Source organism: Suillus clintonianus (genome assembly GCF_016758775.1).
Source record: "Suillus clintonianus strain FC179 chromosome Unknown DEU56scaffold_33, whole genome shotgun sequence".
Classification (NCBI taxonomy): domain Eukaryota; kingdom Fungi; phylum Basidiomycota; class Agaricomycetes; order Boletales; family Suillaceae; genus Suillus; species Suillus clintonianus.
The window spans coordinates 270,622-288,547 of NW_024539257.1; the positions used below are offsets into that span (position 1 = coordinate 270,622).

Below are 17,926 nucleotides of genomic sequence, written 5' to 3' on the forward strand. Positions count from 1 at the left end.
AATGAACTATGCTCACTCACAATTTGATGCTGAACATGCAGCAGACATGACTGAGCTACTAGGACACATCATACCTCAACCGATTTCTTGGGCGATGATACGTCTGGAGGAGATATCACTGCATACTAGTAGCATGGTAGGACCATATTGACTGCAATTCAATGTACCGATCGCTAACTTTAACTTCTCACATAAGCAAGCGCTCTCACAAGCCGACTCATCCGTAAGTGAATGATATTGTTCAAATGTTCAAACATGGCGCTCACAGAATATTTACAGGTAAGTATCATACGGACTAACTACTGGTATGCACCGACACTCACTAGGTTGAAGCACTGTTACCTTCCGGTCCAGGCCCTGCTTTGATGATCAAGTGCTTCCGAGTCTGCTTCGGTGGCGCTTCCTACAGCGTCTATGTAGGTCTATGTCCCTCAGGTCCGCCTTGTGGCTATTTGTTGCTATGGGTTGGGCTGATCTTTTTCAGAACATTACATGTGAAGGTACGGACCGTGCATTTTTTCACCCAGGAGTTTTATATATTTCACGACGAGACACAGATCAAAGCCTTTATTTTTACAAACACTATGTACAGAGAGATTGTAGATATCAAGGTTGAAAATATCATTGTACTAAATAGCATCGTTTTGTGGGTCTGCCGGAGATGGTAATGTGGATGTCGCATCTGAGAAACGAGGATCCTCTGAATTAAATTAGATTCAAAACGTCAAAAAAGAGTGACTGGTAGTGAAGGCGGTGATTCGGTCTAGCGATAGGCAGTGATTCGGTCTAGCGATTCGGTCCTGCGATTCGGTCCATCGAAAATGGGCTCTATGATATTCAAAGGACGAAGACGAAGAAAAACATCCCTCCTCCCTCCCTAACTCACTACGTACTGACCCTCAGGTCTGACCGCTGTATGTGCCAGGATGCTGTCCCTCTGCTCCTACTGATCTCAGTAATAGATGCCTCAAAAATGGACGAGCAACGAGCAAGAGGAATTTCTCACCTCTATGTTGGAAGAATTTCGCACGCGCGCCGCAGGCAAGAAATACGAGGAGTTCTGGAAAAAAGTCAACAAATCATTTTTTGAGAAATGGCCAGAGCGAAGGGCCCTCTTTGGTGACTTGCCTGCTGACCACGTCCTTACGCCAGATCAAGTAAAAGATTTGGCAAACGCTGTGGAAAGTCATGAACAGGTAAGCACTACCATCTGCGAGCATGCGAAACACACGTACCAACTCATTTTGATTAGCAAATAACTACATGGTACCGTTGGCGGAAAAACCCTGCTCGCCTGGGCCGCACGAGTGGTGTTAAAGGAGCTTTGAAGTTCGACACTGTGTTAGCTGGTGGTGTGGAACTTAAGGGGACCCGCGCACCGCAAAAACTGGACATTTACTCCTACAAATACTATGAAGAAAAAGTCAAGGACACCGCAGATGCCGAAATCAGAGTACAGAATGTTACTCACCGCGGGCCAAAGCTGAATAAGCGCCGTGAGGTCACGCGCCGTTTGTACTCTGAAGAATGCGAGGACATCAAGAATAAGGTTGAAAGGCGTTACCAGAAGGCAAAGGCAAAGCATGCAAAAGCACGTTTACGCCAGAAGTCGGGGAAGATGCAAAAAATTGACAACGCAACCAAGATTAAGTATGTACTTCTGTCGTTGATTACATGGTCGTATCTGAAGCGCATTTAAAAACTGCAGGGCCATCCGTGAGCTCGGTCCTATGCTTGATCGGATCCTTAAATACCTTGCACATGCCACGGGTGGGTGGAAGTTCACAATCCTTATGGGAGGGAAGGATCCTAGCACTGGAGAGGTGTCTGTGTTCAAGTGAGTGATGCGTGATAGTTGATGAGGAAGTGCGCTTACCTAATATTATGAAGCTATCATGTTGGCGAACTTGAGAGTGGGGCACAATTTGATCAGACTTACGCCAAATTTGATGTGGTGCAGGCTGCATTCCTAGCCTTCGTCAAAGACGCTCTCGGTACGTCCATATAAGTGTCAGTTCGAAAGCATGCACTGACCTTTTCACTAGCATTTGAGTCGACACTGCCCCAAGACTCAGATGCTGAGGATGCAGAAGATTCATCATCAGACTCGCATGATGGTTCAGATGAGGAGTGGGCGACAACGAGCGGCAGTGAGCATAGTGAGGAGGGGGCGACAACGAGTGGCAGTGAGCATGGTGATCGTCGTGTGGAAGAAGAGGACTTGGATGATCTCCTACCAAACAGCGCCCATCGAATCAACACTGCGGGCATGTACCGGATGACTCCTCAGTCTGAGTCATCCATCGACGATTTTGGCGCCGCCATAGCATCAACTGATGCATTACTTCCATGTGCACAAATCTTGGGTGATGCATCATCTGGTTCTCAGCTCCCGAGTGATTCCCACTTGGCTTCGTTCAACAACCCTCCCAACCTACCCGTGTTTGACCACGAAGTGTTTACTGCTCTCATCAATGACCCAGATTTCAACATCAGCATTCTGGAAGCTCTCCCCGAAGCCCCCCCCCTTCAATCCAACCCATATCCTGAAGTCTTTATCCCTCCAGCTCCTCGCACTGATGACATATCATCTACACAATATCCTGAAGTCTTTATCCCTCCGGCTCCTCGCGCTGATGATACATCATCTAACCAATATTCCCAAGTCATTATCCCTCTGGCTCCTCACGCCCATGATGCATCATCTACTCGATATCCCAAAGTTGTTATCCCTCCGGCTCCTCCCGCTGATGATGCATCATTTGCCCAATATTCGCAAGTCGTTATCCCTCCGGCTCCTGATACATCATCTGCCCAATATTCGCAAGTCATTATCCCTCCGGCTCCTCCCGCTGATGATGCATCATCTGCCCAATATTCTCAAGTCGTAATCCCTCCGGCTCCTCGTGCCGATGTTGAAAATATGGGAACACCCAATGAATCTGATGGTGCTGGCGCTGCACCAACTTCATCAGTCCAAGCTGGAGCTGAGCGTCGTCGTGGAAGGCGCACACAACAACGTTCACAACTGACCGTGCCCACTTCCTCGGCAGATGAAATCCAACCACTCCCAGATGGGCATCGCCGAGTGCGCAAACCCTTCAATGCAAGAGAACGTGACAACGATATTGGCGGGCCAACGAAGTAAGTCAGTCCTTTATGTGCTTCAAGTTGCATCGCACTGATGACTACATCCTAGGCGCGCTCGGCATACATAATCAGTAAAATAGTGTCTCATCTACATATCTTGTTGCAAGTATCCATGTCAGTAATAGTGATTAAATTGAATGTTTCTTGTTGTACAATGATCGAGAACGAAATGTAAATATGCGCTATCATATTGTTCAGAATTTGTTCTGCATGCCCGGTGCAAGCAGACGTACAGGAAGACGCTCAGTTCGAAGTTCATACATTCAAGGCGCAGCGGTGTTTCAGTTCTGCGGGATAAATTCGTCCTTACATACATATTTTAGAAAGGGAGCTGGACTTGTGATAAAATTTTGAAAAATGACGTCATGGACGTATTTGACTTGAGCGCAAGCTTCAGTGAAGACTGTGGAAAGGTAAGAGGTCTCCCAAAAACGAGTTAGATAGCCGGATGGCCAGACGGATGCCTGGATCTAGTGTAGGTAAGCAAGGTACAGCATAGGTAAGCAAGGTACAGACAACGGAAGCAAGGTACAGACAACGGAAGCAAGGTACCGGGTATAATGCCAGCGAACGGATGCTGGGTGCAGCCCAATTTGGTGCGGGATGGTGATGCATCACATTCCCAATAGGGTTGAGGTTGATGCATTGGGATCCACCATGATCCACCACTGCTCGCTATCATAGTTGATGCATCATCAAAATCTGCTAGTTAGCCTGTTTTGATGCATCATTATGACAGTATAGCCTGCCTCACGTTATTTAAACATGCATAGCCGAGGAACGTCAAAAGTTCCTTCAATGGATGAACCCTATATTTTGTACCGAAAAGCATGATATTTCCCGTCGCCAGCGTAACGCCGCGACTGGTCGTTGGATTTTCCAGGACGATCAGTATAAGATGTGGAATACATCGGCTTCCGCATTCCTATGATTGAATGGTCAGCGTGAGTTTGATTAGATTCACCAGAGATTGCAGGTCACTGACACACGGAACAGCTGGAAACGGAAAAACCATCCTTGCGTAAGTTTGACCTCGTCTGGAGATACATATGTATCTCCAGAAGACGTCAAAGCTCCGCCGCCATCGACGAATTTCAGGGTAGCGGGGAAGCAGAGCCACAGACACTCGCTTACTTCTATACTTTCGCGTTTTGCCGTGAGTTCCTTTAATTTCACGTACATACCATATATGGTAACTCTGCACACAAAACAACTGTTCGTCGTTTCTCTTCTTCCCCTAGTCTGTTTATGTGACTCGTAAGTCTCATTCCGTGATGCTCACATTACTTACTGACTACTAGTACAGGACTTACCAAGTCTATGTCTGTTTAGACGCGTGACGTCTTTTACTGAGGATTTGGTGGGGACAATTGGCGAAGGTTTAGGCGCTTCGCGCGACAAGCTTTAGGTAAGTCCATTATCTCGTCATGTACTGATCTTTACTCGGTGTTTACTTGGGCGTTGGGCTTGGACTTGGGCTTTGGGCATTGGGCATTGGGTATTTTACATAACTTTGAGCTCCCCTCATAGGTTGTCAGAAGCGTCACGTGGACAAATTCAACCCATGGTGACCTCACAAATAAGCCCTTGGGCTCGGAAGTTCAGCCACAACCACAATTGTCAGTTCTAGCGACCTTGTCAACAAGTTAATCAAAATCACTGTGGAATCGTATGAAGGCTAACATGGCACGACCTCTTTCGACTTTAAATAACAGGTTTTTGCTTAATTCTTCGACAGTTTGAACTTTCCTGGAGGACAGCGCTACATAGGCCTTGGGCACGAATCAGCCGCATGATAGGCTTATTTCTTTTTAGGTGCGATTGTCCACAGGGTCATTTGTGTTGGGCCCGCTTCGCTGCACTCCGATCGAAATGGCCGGGATTAAAGTGCAAACCCGCCACTGCGAGGCAGAGTGAGCTGTGTATGTGTCAGTGGTCAAAGATCCCTATTCCTATAAATTATTACGGGCCCCAATTCTACAATTGCCATCCCTCCGAATCTCTTTCAGCTAGCCGCTAGTCATCTGGACCAGTATTTACTGTCCCCGCCTCTTTCCTTGTGATGTCCCAACCGTCAGAAGGGGCTCTGCTGGGCGAAAAGGAAAAAATCAAGGAAGCTAACGCAGCCATTTTTCATCAACCTTTAAACCTTCAGTTCGATACTGGTGATGAGTATATCAACTTTCGTCAAAAATGGTGGCAGTTGTGGTGAGTGAAGCTACTTTTGCAAGCCATGCGCTCCTTCATCCAGGCGAGAGCAGGTTACCCAAGGACCCACCACCTCCAGCTCCCCCGTCTCTGGAGGATGCAGTTGTTAGCGAATTCCCTATACTAATTTTGAAAAGGACCATCCTAATAACTGTTTTACAGCTGACGCCTTTGGCCAATGCTTCCATTTTCTCTCAGCTCACCTACGCCTGGGTAACCGATATTATGGTCGGTTATCGAACCTCGATCTCAATGTATACTGTTCTGACGTATATATTCAGGTTCTCGGATATCAGCGCACGTTACAGGCGTCTGATCTATACAAAATGGACACACCCCGAGAGTCAGCCGTCCTTGCCGCTAAACTTGAAGCTGCATGGCAGCGGCGTGTTAGGGCAGCAGCCGACTGGAATGCGCGTCTTCAGAATGAAGAACTCAAGCCATCTCTCTTCAAGCGTACCGGCTGGGCCTTACGTGCAATTTCCAGGAAAGAACATAAGCAAGGCGCGACTTGGTCCGAACGACGGGCATTGTTTCAGAATCGTTGGCGAGAATCCGCAGGGCGGAAAGAGGCCAGCCTTACTTGGGCTTTGAATGATGTTTTTAGTAGGATGTTCTGGATCGGAGGTGTATTCAAGGCATGTGTCTTCTTCATAAATCGTCACTGTCATGATAGATTTACAAAACCAATCAGGTCTTCAGTGATATGGCACAACTCATGGGTCCTCTCGTCCTCCGGGTAAATAGAACCTGCGTTTGGCTGTGGTAACCTCTAATATTTTTGTACTTCTGCAGCAAATTATCGTCTTCGCGGAGGAGCGTTCCGCTGCAATCGTTGCTGGAAAACCTGTCCCCAATGTCGGTCACGGTATCGCCATGGCTCTTGGACTCTTCGCACTTACTGTAGCAACAAGCATCTGCAACCACCAGGTTAGTAAAAGATTGTGAGCTGCAGATACACTATGCTGATGTATTTCAAGTTCTTTTGGCGTTCAATGGAAACAGGCGTACTGGCTAGAGCCGCACTGATAACATGCATTTACGAGCGTGGCGTGAACCTCACAGCCAAGGCACGTGTCAAACTCAACAACGCTGCGCTTGTCAACCATATTTCTACGGACGTGAGCAGGATTGATTCGTGTGCGCAGTGGTTTGTGAGTTGCAAATTCAAGCACACTCATGATGTCGACTAACTGTAGCCTGTACCTCGCTACCAGCATGCAGGTCAGTGGATAGGACCTATAACTTCCAAATTTTGAGTTGACTTACTGCCTTCAAGCCTGGACCGCGCCCATCCAGGTCGTAGTTTGTCTAATCATTCTTATAATTGAGGTTTGTTGCACGCTACGAAGAATGCACTATTTTACCCTAACAGCACTTGAAAATTAGCTCGGGCCGTCCGCGCTCGCTGGTTTCTCGCTATTCGTCCTCATGATTCCAATTCAACAGCGGTTAATGACATTGCAGTACCGTATTCGCTTGGGGTCGATGAAGTGGACTGATCAACGAGCCAAAGCCCTGCTGGAGATAATCGGTACGTATCCTTGGGGAAGCTGGGACATACGAGGATGGCTGAAGATGTTCACAGGGGCCATACGTGTTGTCAAGTACTTCTCATACGAGGTTCCCTTCCTTCAAAGTAAGCATGATGTCGAGGAATATCAACAGCATGCTCACGGACGCCGCTTAGAAATCTTCGAGCTTCGAAAGAAGGAACTGCGCGGTGTCCGATGGATTCTTTACTCCAGTTCAGCGAAGTGAGTCCAGGTGTGTGTAGCGTGAAGACGCCTATTTATTCAATCTACCCAGCTTTGCGCTCGCTCTTTCGCTCCCAGTCCTCGCTGCTACACTAGCTTTTGTCACATACACTCTTACAGTGCACAACTTCAACGTTGCTGTCATATTCACTTCGCTGAGTTTGTTCCAGGTAAAATCGTTTCTAGCAGCATACATAAACATGCACCTAACCAGTAAATAAATAGCTACTGCGGCAACCAATGCTATACATTCCGCGCTCTCTATCGTCCATTTCCGACGCGTCCAGCGCGATCCAGCGGCTTACCTCCGTGTTCCACGCAGAGCTCATTTCCGGAGATACATTCGTGATCGACAAGGACCAAGAACCCGCACTCCTGGTGATGGACGCAACGTTTGAGTGGGAGTCGTTTAAGAAAGATGCTGGTGAAGCTTCCAGCTCGAAGAAGGGCAACGACAGGAGCGCGAAGGAAGACTTGGCGAAGGAAAAGCCCGTTCTTGGAATGGATGCGCCACTCTTTAAGGTAAAGGATATAACTATGGCCATCCCACGAGGTCAGCTCGTCGCTGTAGTTGGGCCTGTTGGGAGCGGCAAGGTAATCTTGTCGCACAAAAATCTTGAGGCGACTACTAACCCATGAACAGTCCAGTTTACTGCAGGGACTGATAGGGGAGATGAGGAAGGTCTCCGGGCATGTCTCATTTGGCGGTCGCGTTGGTTATTGTCCGCAGACTGCATGGATCCAGAATGTTACATTGATAAGCATAGTGTCGCTCTAAGAGTGAACACATCTAACGTTTTACCCCAGCGTGATAATATCACTTTTGGCCAACCATTCGAGGAAGACAGATATTGGCACGTTATCGAGACTGCCTGTCTACTTCCTGATCTCCAACTGCTCCCAGATGGAGATTTAACTGAGGTATGGTGGATGAATTCAGCTTGATACCATCGCTTATTCTCTATTTTAGATCGGAGAAAAGGGTATCAATCTCAGCGGTGGCCAAAAACAGAGAGTGAGTTCGTGGCATGCCTCCGTTGTAAGACTCATTTTTATCTTCCACCCAGGTCAACATTGCTCGCGTTCTGTACTTTAACCCTGAAATTGTCATATTTGATGACCCGCTCTCGGCGGGTGAGCTATGTAGTTTATCGTATGTGTATCATACTGATGAATGCCTGCAGTGGATGCTCATGTCGGAAAGTCTTTATTCCAAGATGCCATCGTGGGTGCCCTGCGAAATCGTGGTATTACTGTCATTCTGGTTACGCATGCGATTCACTTCCTCTCTCAAGTGGATCACATCTATATCATGAACAATGGCTGCATCACAGAAAGCGGGACCTACAACGAACTGATCTCCAGCGGCGGAGACTTTGCGCATTTGGATCTGGAGTTCGGTGGTCATGCGTCAGAGGGGAAAGATGCAGACCAGGCAGATGAAGTTACTCCGCAGACAGGCGTTACCATTCAGGATGTGAAGTTGAAGTCAGAACGAGCCAAAGGAAAGGCTACCGGCAGTGGTAAACTCGAAGGTCGCTTAATGGTCAAGGAGAAGCGGTCGACGGGCTCTGTGTCCTGGGGAGGTGCGATCAAGTTTAACATCTACTGAGTTTTCCTGGGTCGAGACAGTTCCACAGTATACAGGACCTACTTGAATGCGGGACGTGGTTCAACATTAGGACCTCTAGTTCTTCTCTTCGTGCTCGCGATGCAGGGAAGCCTGATCTTAAACTCGTACACGCTAGTTTGGTGGGAGGCCAAGTCAGTGTCTTTTCATTGACTTTTGATTTCTTTTCTGAAATACTGGCGCAGCACATTCAACCGACCAATCTCGTTCTATCAGACGTTGTATGGCTGCCTCGGGGCTGTCCAAGTTATCTTCACATTCTTGCTGTAAGTCGGTTCGGTTCCTATTGCAGATAGACGGCATGCTCACTCAGCACAATGTGCTGTAGTGGTGCTGGAATGGACTTGTTTTCCTATCATGTGTCACAAAATCTGCACCACAAGTCCCTACGTAACGTCTTTTATGCGTCCATGTCCTTCTTCGACACTACAGTGAGTGGTTGTACATGTAAGCACCAAAACCGATGCTCATCATGTTCCTGTAGCCTATGGGCCGAATCCTGAGCATTTTTGGCAAAGATATCGACAGTCAGCATCTCATTTATTTGTGATGCGCTATGTTTTACTGAAACCTTTTCTACAGGTGTTGACAATCAATTACCACGTGAGTCATCTGTTACCGCATGGGTGAGATGTTACTTATGCATGGTCCAGAATCAATGAAATGGCGTACGTTAGCCGCACGCATCGTCTACAGAGACTAACTATAGAGATCCAGTTCTCCTTTCTCTGTCCAACGTTATGGGCTCTGTCGTCATCGTTTCTGTCCTTGAACCATACTTTGGTCAGTCAGTCGTATAGATATTATTTGTGAGGACATGGCTCATGCTTGTCTAGTTATTGCTGTGTTCTTCATCCCTCTCGGTTACGGCTATTTCACTGCCTTTTATCGAGCTAGTGCCCGTGAGGTCAAGCGCCTGGGTTCGTGATGTTGTGTTTCTGACCGAAATAATCTGATATCGACCGCCAGACTCTATGTTTCGCTCTCTTATGTATGCCCACTTTTCCGAGAGCTTGACAGGACTTCCTACTATCCGAAGCTACGGAGAAATGGGGCGGTTCATTGACGCCAATAGGTACTATGTTGATGTGGAGGATAGAGCCCTATTCATCGTAGTTGCAAACCAGAGGCAAGTGACCTTATACATATTGTGGCGGTCGTTGGTTCATCACCTTCACTCAGATGGCTTGCAGTAAGGTTGGACTTCATTGGAGGCATATTGGTCTTCCTTGTAAGCGTCTATTCAATTACAAAGTCCTCGTGCTCACCCGATGCTACGGTCTTGATAGGTTGCTCTTCTCACAGTGATCGACGTCTCCGGGATTAACGCCGCCCAGATAGGGTTGGTACTGACGTATACAAGTGGGTCTTCCAATCGGACCACCAAAGTATACATGTTTAACCTTTTGGTATCAAAGCCTCGCTGTCGCAAATGTGTACTCTCCTTACCAAACAGACAGCAGATGTTGAGGTAGGACTTTCCTTATCTTACATTAGAGGCTATTCAATCGTCGTTTACCTCAGAATGCCATGAATGCAGTGGAACGATGTGAGCCGCGAAGTTTATGTGATACCTTAACTCTCGCTTACATCTCGCAGTGGCACAGTACGTCGAAGGCGACACAATTACTCAAGAGGCTCCGTATGAGATCGAAGAACGAAAGCCACCGGCATATTGGCCCGAACATGGCGCTGTCGAATTTAACGACATCAAAATGGCATACAGGCCGGGCCTTCCCAATGTATTGAAGGGCATCTCGGTCAAAATCAGGGGAGGCGAAAAGATAGGCGTTGTTGGAAGGTCAGACGGTCTGCTGGATTTACATATGTGTGCTAATGCGGTGTCCCCTCAGGACTGGTGCCGGAAAATCTTCACTGATGCTCGCACTGTTTCGAATTGTTGAGTTGTCTGGTGGTTCAATCACTATCGATGGGTACGTTAGTCATCGCTCGTGATGAATATTGGTTTTCACCCCTTGTAGCGTCGACATATCTACTATTGGTCTCAAAGACCTCCGCTCCAAGATTTCTATTATCCCACAAGATGTTTGTAAAGTTTCCCTTTACCAGCCAACACAGGACTGATGTACGGACTCAATAGCCTCTTCTATTCAGCGGTCAGTGTCGTTAATCTGCATGTTCTTATTTGAAGCGCTAAAGAGTTACCAGGGACCATACGCTCCAACCTGGATCCATTCTGCCAACACAGTGACATAGAGCTATGGGACGCGCTGCATCGATCTTGTCTTCTTGATTCTAGCATCACCTTGGAACAGTCATCTTCTGACGATTTCGTTAGCAGCGAACAAACTTCCCCCAGCCGCCACAACCTGGACAGCACTATTGAGAGTGAGGGCGCGAACCTCAGTGTTGGGGAAAGATCTCTGCTCAGTCTAGCTCGCGCGCTGGTGAAAGATTGCAAAGTCGTCGTACTCGACGAGGCCACGTAAGTCATGTACTCTTCTCCTGGATGCTTAATGTTGATTTTAACCAGGGCCTCTGTCGATCTCGAGACTGATAGCAAGATCCAGCGCACTATCCAGAGAGAATTCCAAAATCGCACGCTACTTTGTATTGCCCGTGCGTTTTATCTTTTTCGTTCTCTGTGCAATCCTGTAATGTGATAATACTTCAGACCGACTTCGAACTATCATCTCATACGACCGGATTTTGGTCCTCGACGCTGGCATTGTTGCGGTAGGTTGTTTTTGGACGCCTGTCGGCATGTAATACTCACTCTATCGAAGGAATTTGACACTCCATCCAATCTCTTCATGGAGGGTGGAATTTTCCGCGGAATGTGTGAGAGGAGTAATATCTCATTAAGAGATATAGAGATGAGTAGACAGGTTTAGTGGAGTTCGAGGTTTATTTATTTTCATGTTGGTAAGGCCCGCATACCGTTGTGTTTCCGCAGATATCGATAATACCTATAGATTAGGCCCTACTTATACTAGTGATACTTATACTAGTGATACTTGTACCTGGAGCACTTCTGTCATGTAGCGATCTTGAAGCTGATATCATTCCTTGCTCACACTCGAGAGAATGTAAACTTCAAAACTTCTCGGGCTTCGATCGATGTAGGGCAGCAATGCTTTGTGCTCAAAGCTTGGGACGTTATATCCGCAGACGGCATTGAGGGGGGTCAGATGCCCTAGTATGCTTTCTTTCCGGTTAGTATACGTAAGGCCGAGAAATGTCTATGTCAAAAGCGTTGCCCACGATTCGCGAATGGAAGAAAATGGGGACCCGGCAAAAGTGACAGTCGACTCGAGTTCTTGCTCGCCGACCTCCATGCTAGGAAGAGAGGAATGAACAAGACAGTGACATACACGGCGGGGTGGAGGTCTGGTGGCATGGCCATTGGTCACGCACTAGTTCAGCTACAATGTGTCGATCTATCGTAGCTTGAGTGCTTGGATTTGATCTTCTTGACATTCGGCAACCTGAAACCCAGAACATATATAGGTTAGACTTACTGTACAGTGCAGAGTCAGTGCTGCACCTAGAACACTAATATATAGTAACTCAGCCATACTTACACACTTACTACATACCTAGGTTTATCATGAGTGACCTGGGAGGCGATGAGGTTCCGAGTCGAGCTCGGGCAACTTGTCAAAATGAAAAGAAACTTCAATCCCATCAAGTTCATACTAATGGTCCAACTTGACAGGTTAGTCACATACCGAAGTATGTGAAGCGGGCTAAACGCTCATTAAATGCAAACTCCGAGGTCGAAGGCAGGCGAGAAGGAATGTGTGCTAATACTTACTAGGGGTCAGAAAACATGCATCGATGTGGTTGCAAGGAGTCCCAGGCTGTCACGGCCCGTGACGTAACGTGACGATCAAGTTACGCGGCGCGTTTTGCCGTGGCTAGTACTTCCAGACCATGATGCAAGTTGTTTGAGGCAAGTTTGAGGTTGCCAATCAATTCCACGGGGCGTCTCCCAGAAGTATTAAATATGACCCTGTCGCTTTTACGATCAAACGAGGCGAGTAGGCATATTAATAGGGCGCCAATTCTCCTCCCGACATGACCCGATTGAAAAAATATGGCTCCAGTTTAACTTATGACACCATCACCCTCATCCATTATCTAACCCACCACCGATAACTATTTAAAAGCTAGTTGCTGAGGAACAGCAATTTTAGTCTTCGTTTCCTCTAGACCATGTTCAAGGCGCGCTTGAGTGTTGTATGTGGTCGTGTGCAACCTCACCCGGCAAAACCGTCGGTCGCCGCGGCACGAACGTTTACTTCGTCTGCACCACGAAGTAAACAACGTCTGGTCATATTGGGTTCAGGCTGGGGGGGCTACGAGATCCTAAGAGCTGTCGATAAGAAGCGTTGGAGTCAGTCTCTGACTGCATTTACGCGAGAATGGCGGTGAAATTGATGGCCCCCAAATTTGTAGATGTCACGATGGTTTCACCAACCAATGCTTTCAATTTTACGCCTTTGCTTGCCAGCTGTGCTGTTGGTACCCTCGAATTTCGCTGTGCGGTCGAACCGGTATGTCATATTATACTTCCGTGACAATGTCCCCTCACTAATTTGATGACAGGTACGGAGGTTTTCTCCACAAGTGGTAAGTCAGATCTAGGTCCGTATGCCACCGAGAATCAATGTGTATTTGACTTTTAGGCTTGTTACCAGTCCTGGTGCGATACAATCGGTCTGTCTATGCGTTTCTTTGACCATCGTAGGGAGCTGACTCTTAGTCTCTTCAGACTTCAAGCAAAAGACCCTGAAATGTGTAGGTCTCATTCGAAAGCCCATGATATATTAAATAACAGATTTCAGATGCCTGCCACGGCTCCTTTGGAATTCGAAGGATCTGCCTCTGCCCCTCTCGTGGGGACAACCACAAAGGAGTCTTCGAACCCGGCTATGGGTAATTCGTTCACGTTACGTTACGACAAGTTAGTGATCGCTGTCGGTGCCTACTCGCAGAGTACGTGAACAGTGTTGTGATACATATCACTCTGACAAAATTCATGATAGCATTCAACGTACCTGGCGTCAAGGAGCACGCACATTTCCTCAAGGACGTGCGAGATGCTCGAGCAATCAGGACACGCATTATAGATTGTATGTGCACCTACCAGTTTTCACAGACATCGCTTACTCTATATAGGTTTCGAGCAGGCCAATCAACCTGTCCTCTCTGACGTTCAACGCCGAAACTTACTCAATTTCTGCATTGTCGGTAAGCATCTGGTTTCCCGTGATATTTTTAACCCTTCATGGTGATACGACACTTCATAGGTGGCGGACCCACGGGTGTCGAGTTCTCGGCAGAGTTGCACGATTTGCTACATGCTGAGATACAGAGACACTATCCGTCACTTGCACGTATGGCGAAAATCACACTCTACGACGTTGCGCCAAACATCCTCGGAGGTTTTGACAAGTCCCTGGGAGTGTAAGTCACCCGTGTTTTTATCTGGTATCTCTGATGACCATTCAACTGATAGCTATGCTGAAAACAAGTTCCGGAGAGACGGTATCAGCATCAAAACAAGACACCATGTGGAGCGTGTTGAGAAGGTCCGTATAACGCGGTGCTATTGTCCCAAATTTTGACGCTAATTGTAACACAGGATCGCATGTTCGTTAAAGAACAAGGAGAAGGTCCGCAGTTGATGCTACTGATCGTTTAGTACAAGTTTTGCTCACCGCCGCCGCCATAGTCCCATTTGGTCTCCTTGTCTGGAGTACTGGATTAGCTCCTAATCCGCTTATCCAGTCAATTGATTCTCTTGAGAAACATGATAAGACACAAAGGTCTGTAGTCACGCTTGATTAGCCGCAAAGCCGGGGCTGACGCATGTGGCTGTCTCTAGCCTTTTCACTGACCAAAACCTTAACGTCATCACAAAAGAAGGCCACGCTGATCCAGATGTCTGGGCTATTGGTGACGCTGCTATCATCAAAGGAGGCCAGCTTCTTCCCGCCACTGCACAAGGTCTGTCTGCCCATGACCCTATTTGGCGCCCATGGGCTGCGGGCTCCCTATCCTGACAACGCCTATTTACAGTCGCGAATCAAAAAGGCAAATACCTGGCGCAGAAGCTGAACAAGATTGTCAAAGATCAGGACCACACGGCGCCCTTTGAATTCCACAACCAAGGGAGCTTGGCTTATCTGGGAGACTGGTGCGTGGCAATCTGACATCAGAAGCAGAAAACGAACAACTCTGATTGGGCTCCACAGGAAAGCAATCTATGATCGGTCGAGCGCTGATACTGTCAAGACTAAGGAGACCGGACGCTTAGCATGGCTCCTATGGCGTTCCGCGTATTTTACTATGACTCTGAGTATCAGGAATAAGTGCGTGGTTTTACTTCTGCAGTTGACTGGGGCGTCTGATGTATACTGCTTAGGATTCTGGTCCCTACATATTGGTATGTTCTGGGTCATTCTGATCAGTATTCTATGATCTCATCTATTTCCTGTACAGGTTCCTAAATTGTATGTTCTTGGCCGCGTACTCCGGTGATGTGATGCTAATATTTAATGCAGGGATTTTCGGACGCGATCTGACACGCTTCTGATTTTCATGGCTGCGCCACCTACACCACGCTCATTTCACTCATAGGCGAGTCATTCTCTGTCACAGTGGCCACCTTGGGCTGACTTGATAATCAGACTGTATAGACTTAGAGATATTAGCATATATAAGAATTCGTGTTGTTATGTTTATTGTTACTGCCAATAATATGTGGTCGATGGGATACAAGAAATAATGCATAGACATCATTCAAGAATCAAAAGTATTAGCGAGTTTGTTAGGAAAAACCAAGGATTGTCAAAAGATAACTATAACAATGGAATAGAAGGACGCGTTAAAGAATAGTGACATTTTTTCTGCGGATCTTGCGCTTTTCGGGGGGCACCGGGGAAGCTGAAATTGCTACACAGGTCCGACATCAGCAAGACAAGATCCCGTAGGGACGGGGGAATTAGGACTCACGCTGGTGCTGCACAGCCGCTGGTTTGTCCGTCATAGCCTTAGCACCGGCAAGAAACCCTTTCACAAAATCCTTGTCCTGTTCGACGGTTTCAGGCGCCACCCCACGACCCTGAAGGTCCGCGATCAGCGTCGACCAGGCCGGCTTGATATTCTTGGAAGATTCGATGATGCCCCTAGTGGAGATTCCGACATGGGCCACATGGACAAAGGAGTTGGGCGCTGGGCTGGAGATTATCCGAGGGTTTGCTGAAGATGATTTTGGGGCCTTCTGCTTCTCTTTCTTATCCTTCTTGGCGGATTTGAAGAGGAAGGGCTGGAAGACTGAAACACGTGTTATAGCATGGTAGCATAGGCGAGTAGATACTCACAATGGTGCCGCGTCCGATCCGAGACTTTTTTGTAGAAGACACTTGCTTCTTCGTCTTCGTCGAAGCAAAGTCCGAACATGCGACTCTGACGCAGAATTCAATTCATTTGTAATGAGATAAAAAGGTAACAGACGTACTGCTCCTGAGAAATAGTGAAAGAATGGTTTGTCTCTCGTGTACTCGAAGACCTCGGGGACGGAGAACGTCCAAACTACACGGTCGGTCTTGATGTCAACGAGGCGAAACCAGTATTTCTCCTTGAGACGCACACCATGTTCGCCTCGCTTCGGGGGAGACGTGTCATGGTGTGCGTCTCGGTCGCGTCCAAAGACTAAAATTCCTTTGAGCTTAGAGTAACTCCAGTTCAAATGAGGATTATTGAAAGGCGCGTAGTAGATTCGAACCGCAGCAGTGGCGACCACTTTCTGCGTGCTGGGTTCGAGAACGGATGAAATGTATGGGTGGCGTTGCTTGTCTTCAGCCGTGAAAGCTGACGGGTCATGCATCTGCGTAAAATGTCGTAGTAATCAGGAAAAGATACAATGGTTTGGTGGAGTTGGTGATCGATCGCGCAAAGTAACAACAGAGACAAGACGCGAGTTTATATATCAGTGAATGACACAGGAGAGCACTTGTGGGGATGAGAAGGCTGCATCGTGGCTCCCTCGTGTTATCATAATCTTTCGCCGGTAACGCAGGACCGTTTACGGTATGATTCTTGTTGTCAAGCCTGTGAGGGCAAACACAGGCTGTTCCCGGGGATTGCCCGAGAAGGACTTCCCACTGATCAGTGCCAAAGTCCATTTTGGCAGTCATGGGCTCCAGTGGACCCAGCGCTAACAAGCGGTGTTTTTCACGGCTAAGAATGTTTTCAAACATGTAATAGTGTTCATGATGTAAATTGCGACTTCAGCCATTACTCACCTTGCCAGCTTTTCACAAAGTTCTGGAGATGAGGCTTACACGCGGGGTGTGTGGATCAGGTTGTCAGGGAGGACACCCCAAAACCGAGTCCTCATGCTGGAAATTCTCATACGTACACATTACGATGAGAAGGCGATCTTTGTTGAAACGTTGAAGAGTAGCCTCACGTCCCGGTGATTGCTTGCCCCGAGATTCGTGGTCGTCCCGCGGTGGTAACTTGGTAACTTGTACTGCTGTAACGTCGTCATCGGGGCGGAAGAGCATCGAAGGGCCTGGGCACTACTACAGGTCACGTTACGTATTGCAGTCCCATTATGTAAATGACCATTGCATTGCATCTTGCTGCAGAGTTATGTTGTGGAAAGCAAATAAATAAAATCGTGGAGACGCAGTCAATTGAGAAAGTGCAGTGTGATATACTCCATTTGTACTCATACATGCCAACGATTAGCTAAATAAACATGTGCCGCAAACAAACGGGTCTCGCATATTGCGCAGAGAGATTTTTCGCAAATTGCACAAGTAGACGTGCGTGCGCAGTGTTCACAAAGTGTGTAGGCGCACCTTTTGCATGTGGAGACAACATTGACATAGGTTTCACTTTCGTCTGCCATACTCTCCGATGTTTCCTCGGTGCAGTTGTAGCAAAGGGTTGAGCCTCTACATCGGGAACATCTATCACTGTATGAGCAATCGCAGCACAATTGCCTGTCGCAGCGGAGACAGTGGAAAAAGATCTCAGCGGATTTTGGTATGCAGCAGTTACATATCCAGACTGCTTGACACATGCAGGGTGCGCCGCGGCCCGCCATTGGCACACTCGGTGCAGATATCACCGTAACCGAAAAGGCAGGATGACCCTACCCTGGCACACTTCCGCCAGGAAGGCAGAGAATGCTCATCAC

General features: G+C 47.6%; 3 protein-coding genes across 3 annotated transcripts; 2 read left to right on the top strand and 1 right to left on the bottom strand.

Annotated features, from left to right (window-relative positions):
- Positions 1 to 5,212: 5,212 nt before the first annotated feature.
- Positions 5,213 to 12,030, top strand: DEU56DRAFT_972589 (ABC protein; the record flags this gene model as incomplete). The annotated part of the gene is made up of 39 exons (XM_041359497.1): positions 5,213 to 5,358; positions 5,412 to 5,463; positions 5,521 to 5,586; positions 5,640 to 5,996; positions 6,053 to 6,097; positions 6,154 to 6,288; positions 6,339 to 6,512; positions 6,658 to 6,690; positions 6,748 to 6,892; positions 6,947 to 6,997; positions 7,049 to 7,115; positions 7,168 to 7,285; positions 7,341 to 7,709; positions 7,759 to 7,863; positions 7,923 to 8,036; positions 8,086 to 8,130; positions 8,183 to 8,249; positions 8,300 to 8,701; positions 8,756 to 8,879; positions 8,931 to 9,011; positions 9,074 to 9,176; positions 9,230 to 9,272; positions 9,328 to 9,348; positions 9,399 to 9,413; positions 9,463 to 9,528; positions 9,582 to 9,665; positions 9,715 to 9,874; positions 9,928 to 9,976; positions 10,035 to 10,107; positions 10,164 to 10,216; positions 10,270 to 10,294; positions 10,345 to 10,546; positions 10,599 to 10,679; positions 10,728 to 10,791; positions 10,847 to 10,862; positions 10,915 to 11,191; positions 11,240 to 11,325; positions 11,381 to 11,442; positions 11,493 to 12,030. 39 exons carry the CDS (start codon positions 5,213 to 5,215, stop codon positions 11,598 to 11,600), a joined length of 4,284 nt encoding a protein of 1,427 aa, XP_041208738.1. The 3' UTR covers positions 11,601 to 12,030.
- Positions 12,031 to 12,678: 648 nt separating this feature from the next.
- On the top strand, positions 12,679 to 15,594 carry DEU56DRAFT_802836 (FAD/NAD(P)-binding domain-containing protein). Its single transcript, XM_041353198.1, has 19 exons — positions 12,679 to 13,105; positions 13,168 to 13,265; positions 13,318 to 13,341; positions 13,398 to 13,428; positions 13,484 to 13,509; positions 13,557 to 13,707; positions 13,758 to 13,844; positions 13,891 to 13,962; positions 14,022 to 14,178; positions 14,231 to 14,303; positions 14,357 to 14,387; positions 14,447 to 14,540; positions 14,600 to 14,721; positions 14,794 to 14,911; positions 14,970 to 15,086; positions 15,140 to 15,160; positions 15,217 to 15,227; positions 15,279 to 15,354; positions 15,405 to 15,594. The coding sequence occupies exons 1-18, from the start codon at positions 12,925 to 12,927 to the stop codon at positions 15,308 to 15,310; spliced, it is 1,446 nt and encodes a 481-aa protein (XP_041208739.1). The 5' UTR covers positions 12,679 to 12,924; the 3' UTR covers positions 15,311 to 15,354; positions 15,405 to 15,594.
- Positions 15,595 to 16,603, bottom strand: DEU56DRAFT_887004 (uncharacterized protein; the record flags this gene model as incomplete). The annotated part of the gene is made up of 4 exons (XM_041356214.1): positions 15,595 to 15,669; positions 15,730 to 16,050; positions 16,098 to 16,182; positions 16,235 to 16,603. 4 exons carry the CDS (start codon positions 16,601 to 16,603, stop codon positions 15,602 to 15,604), a joined length of 843 nt encoding a protein of 280 aa, XP_041208740.1. The 3' UTR covers positions 15,595 to 15,601.
- Positions 16,604 to 17,926: the final 1,323 nt, after the last annotated feature.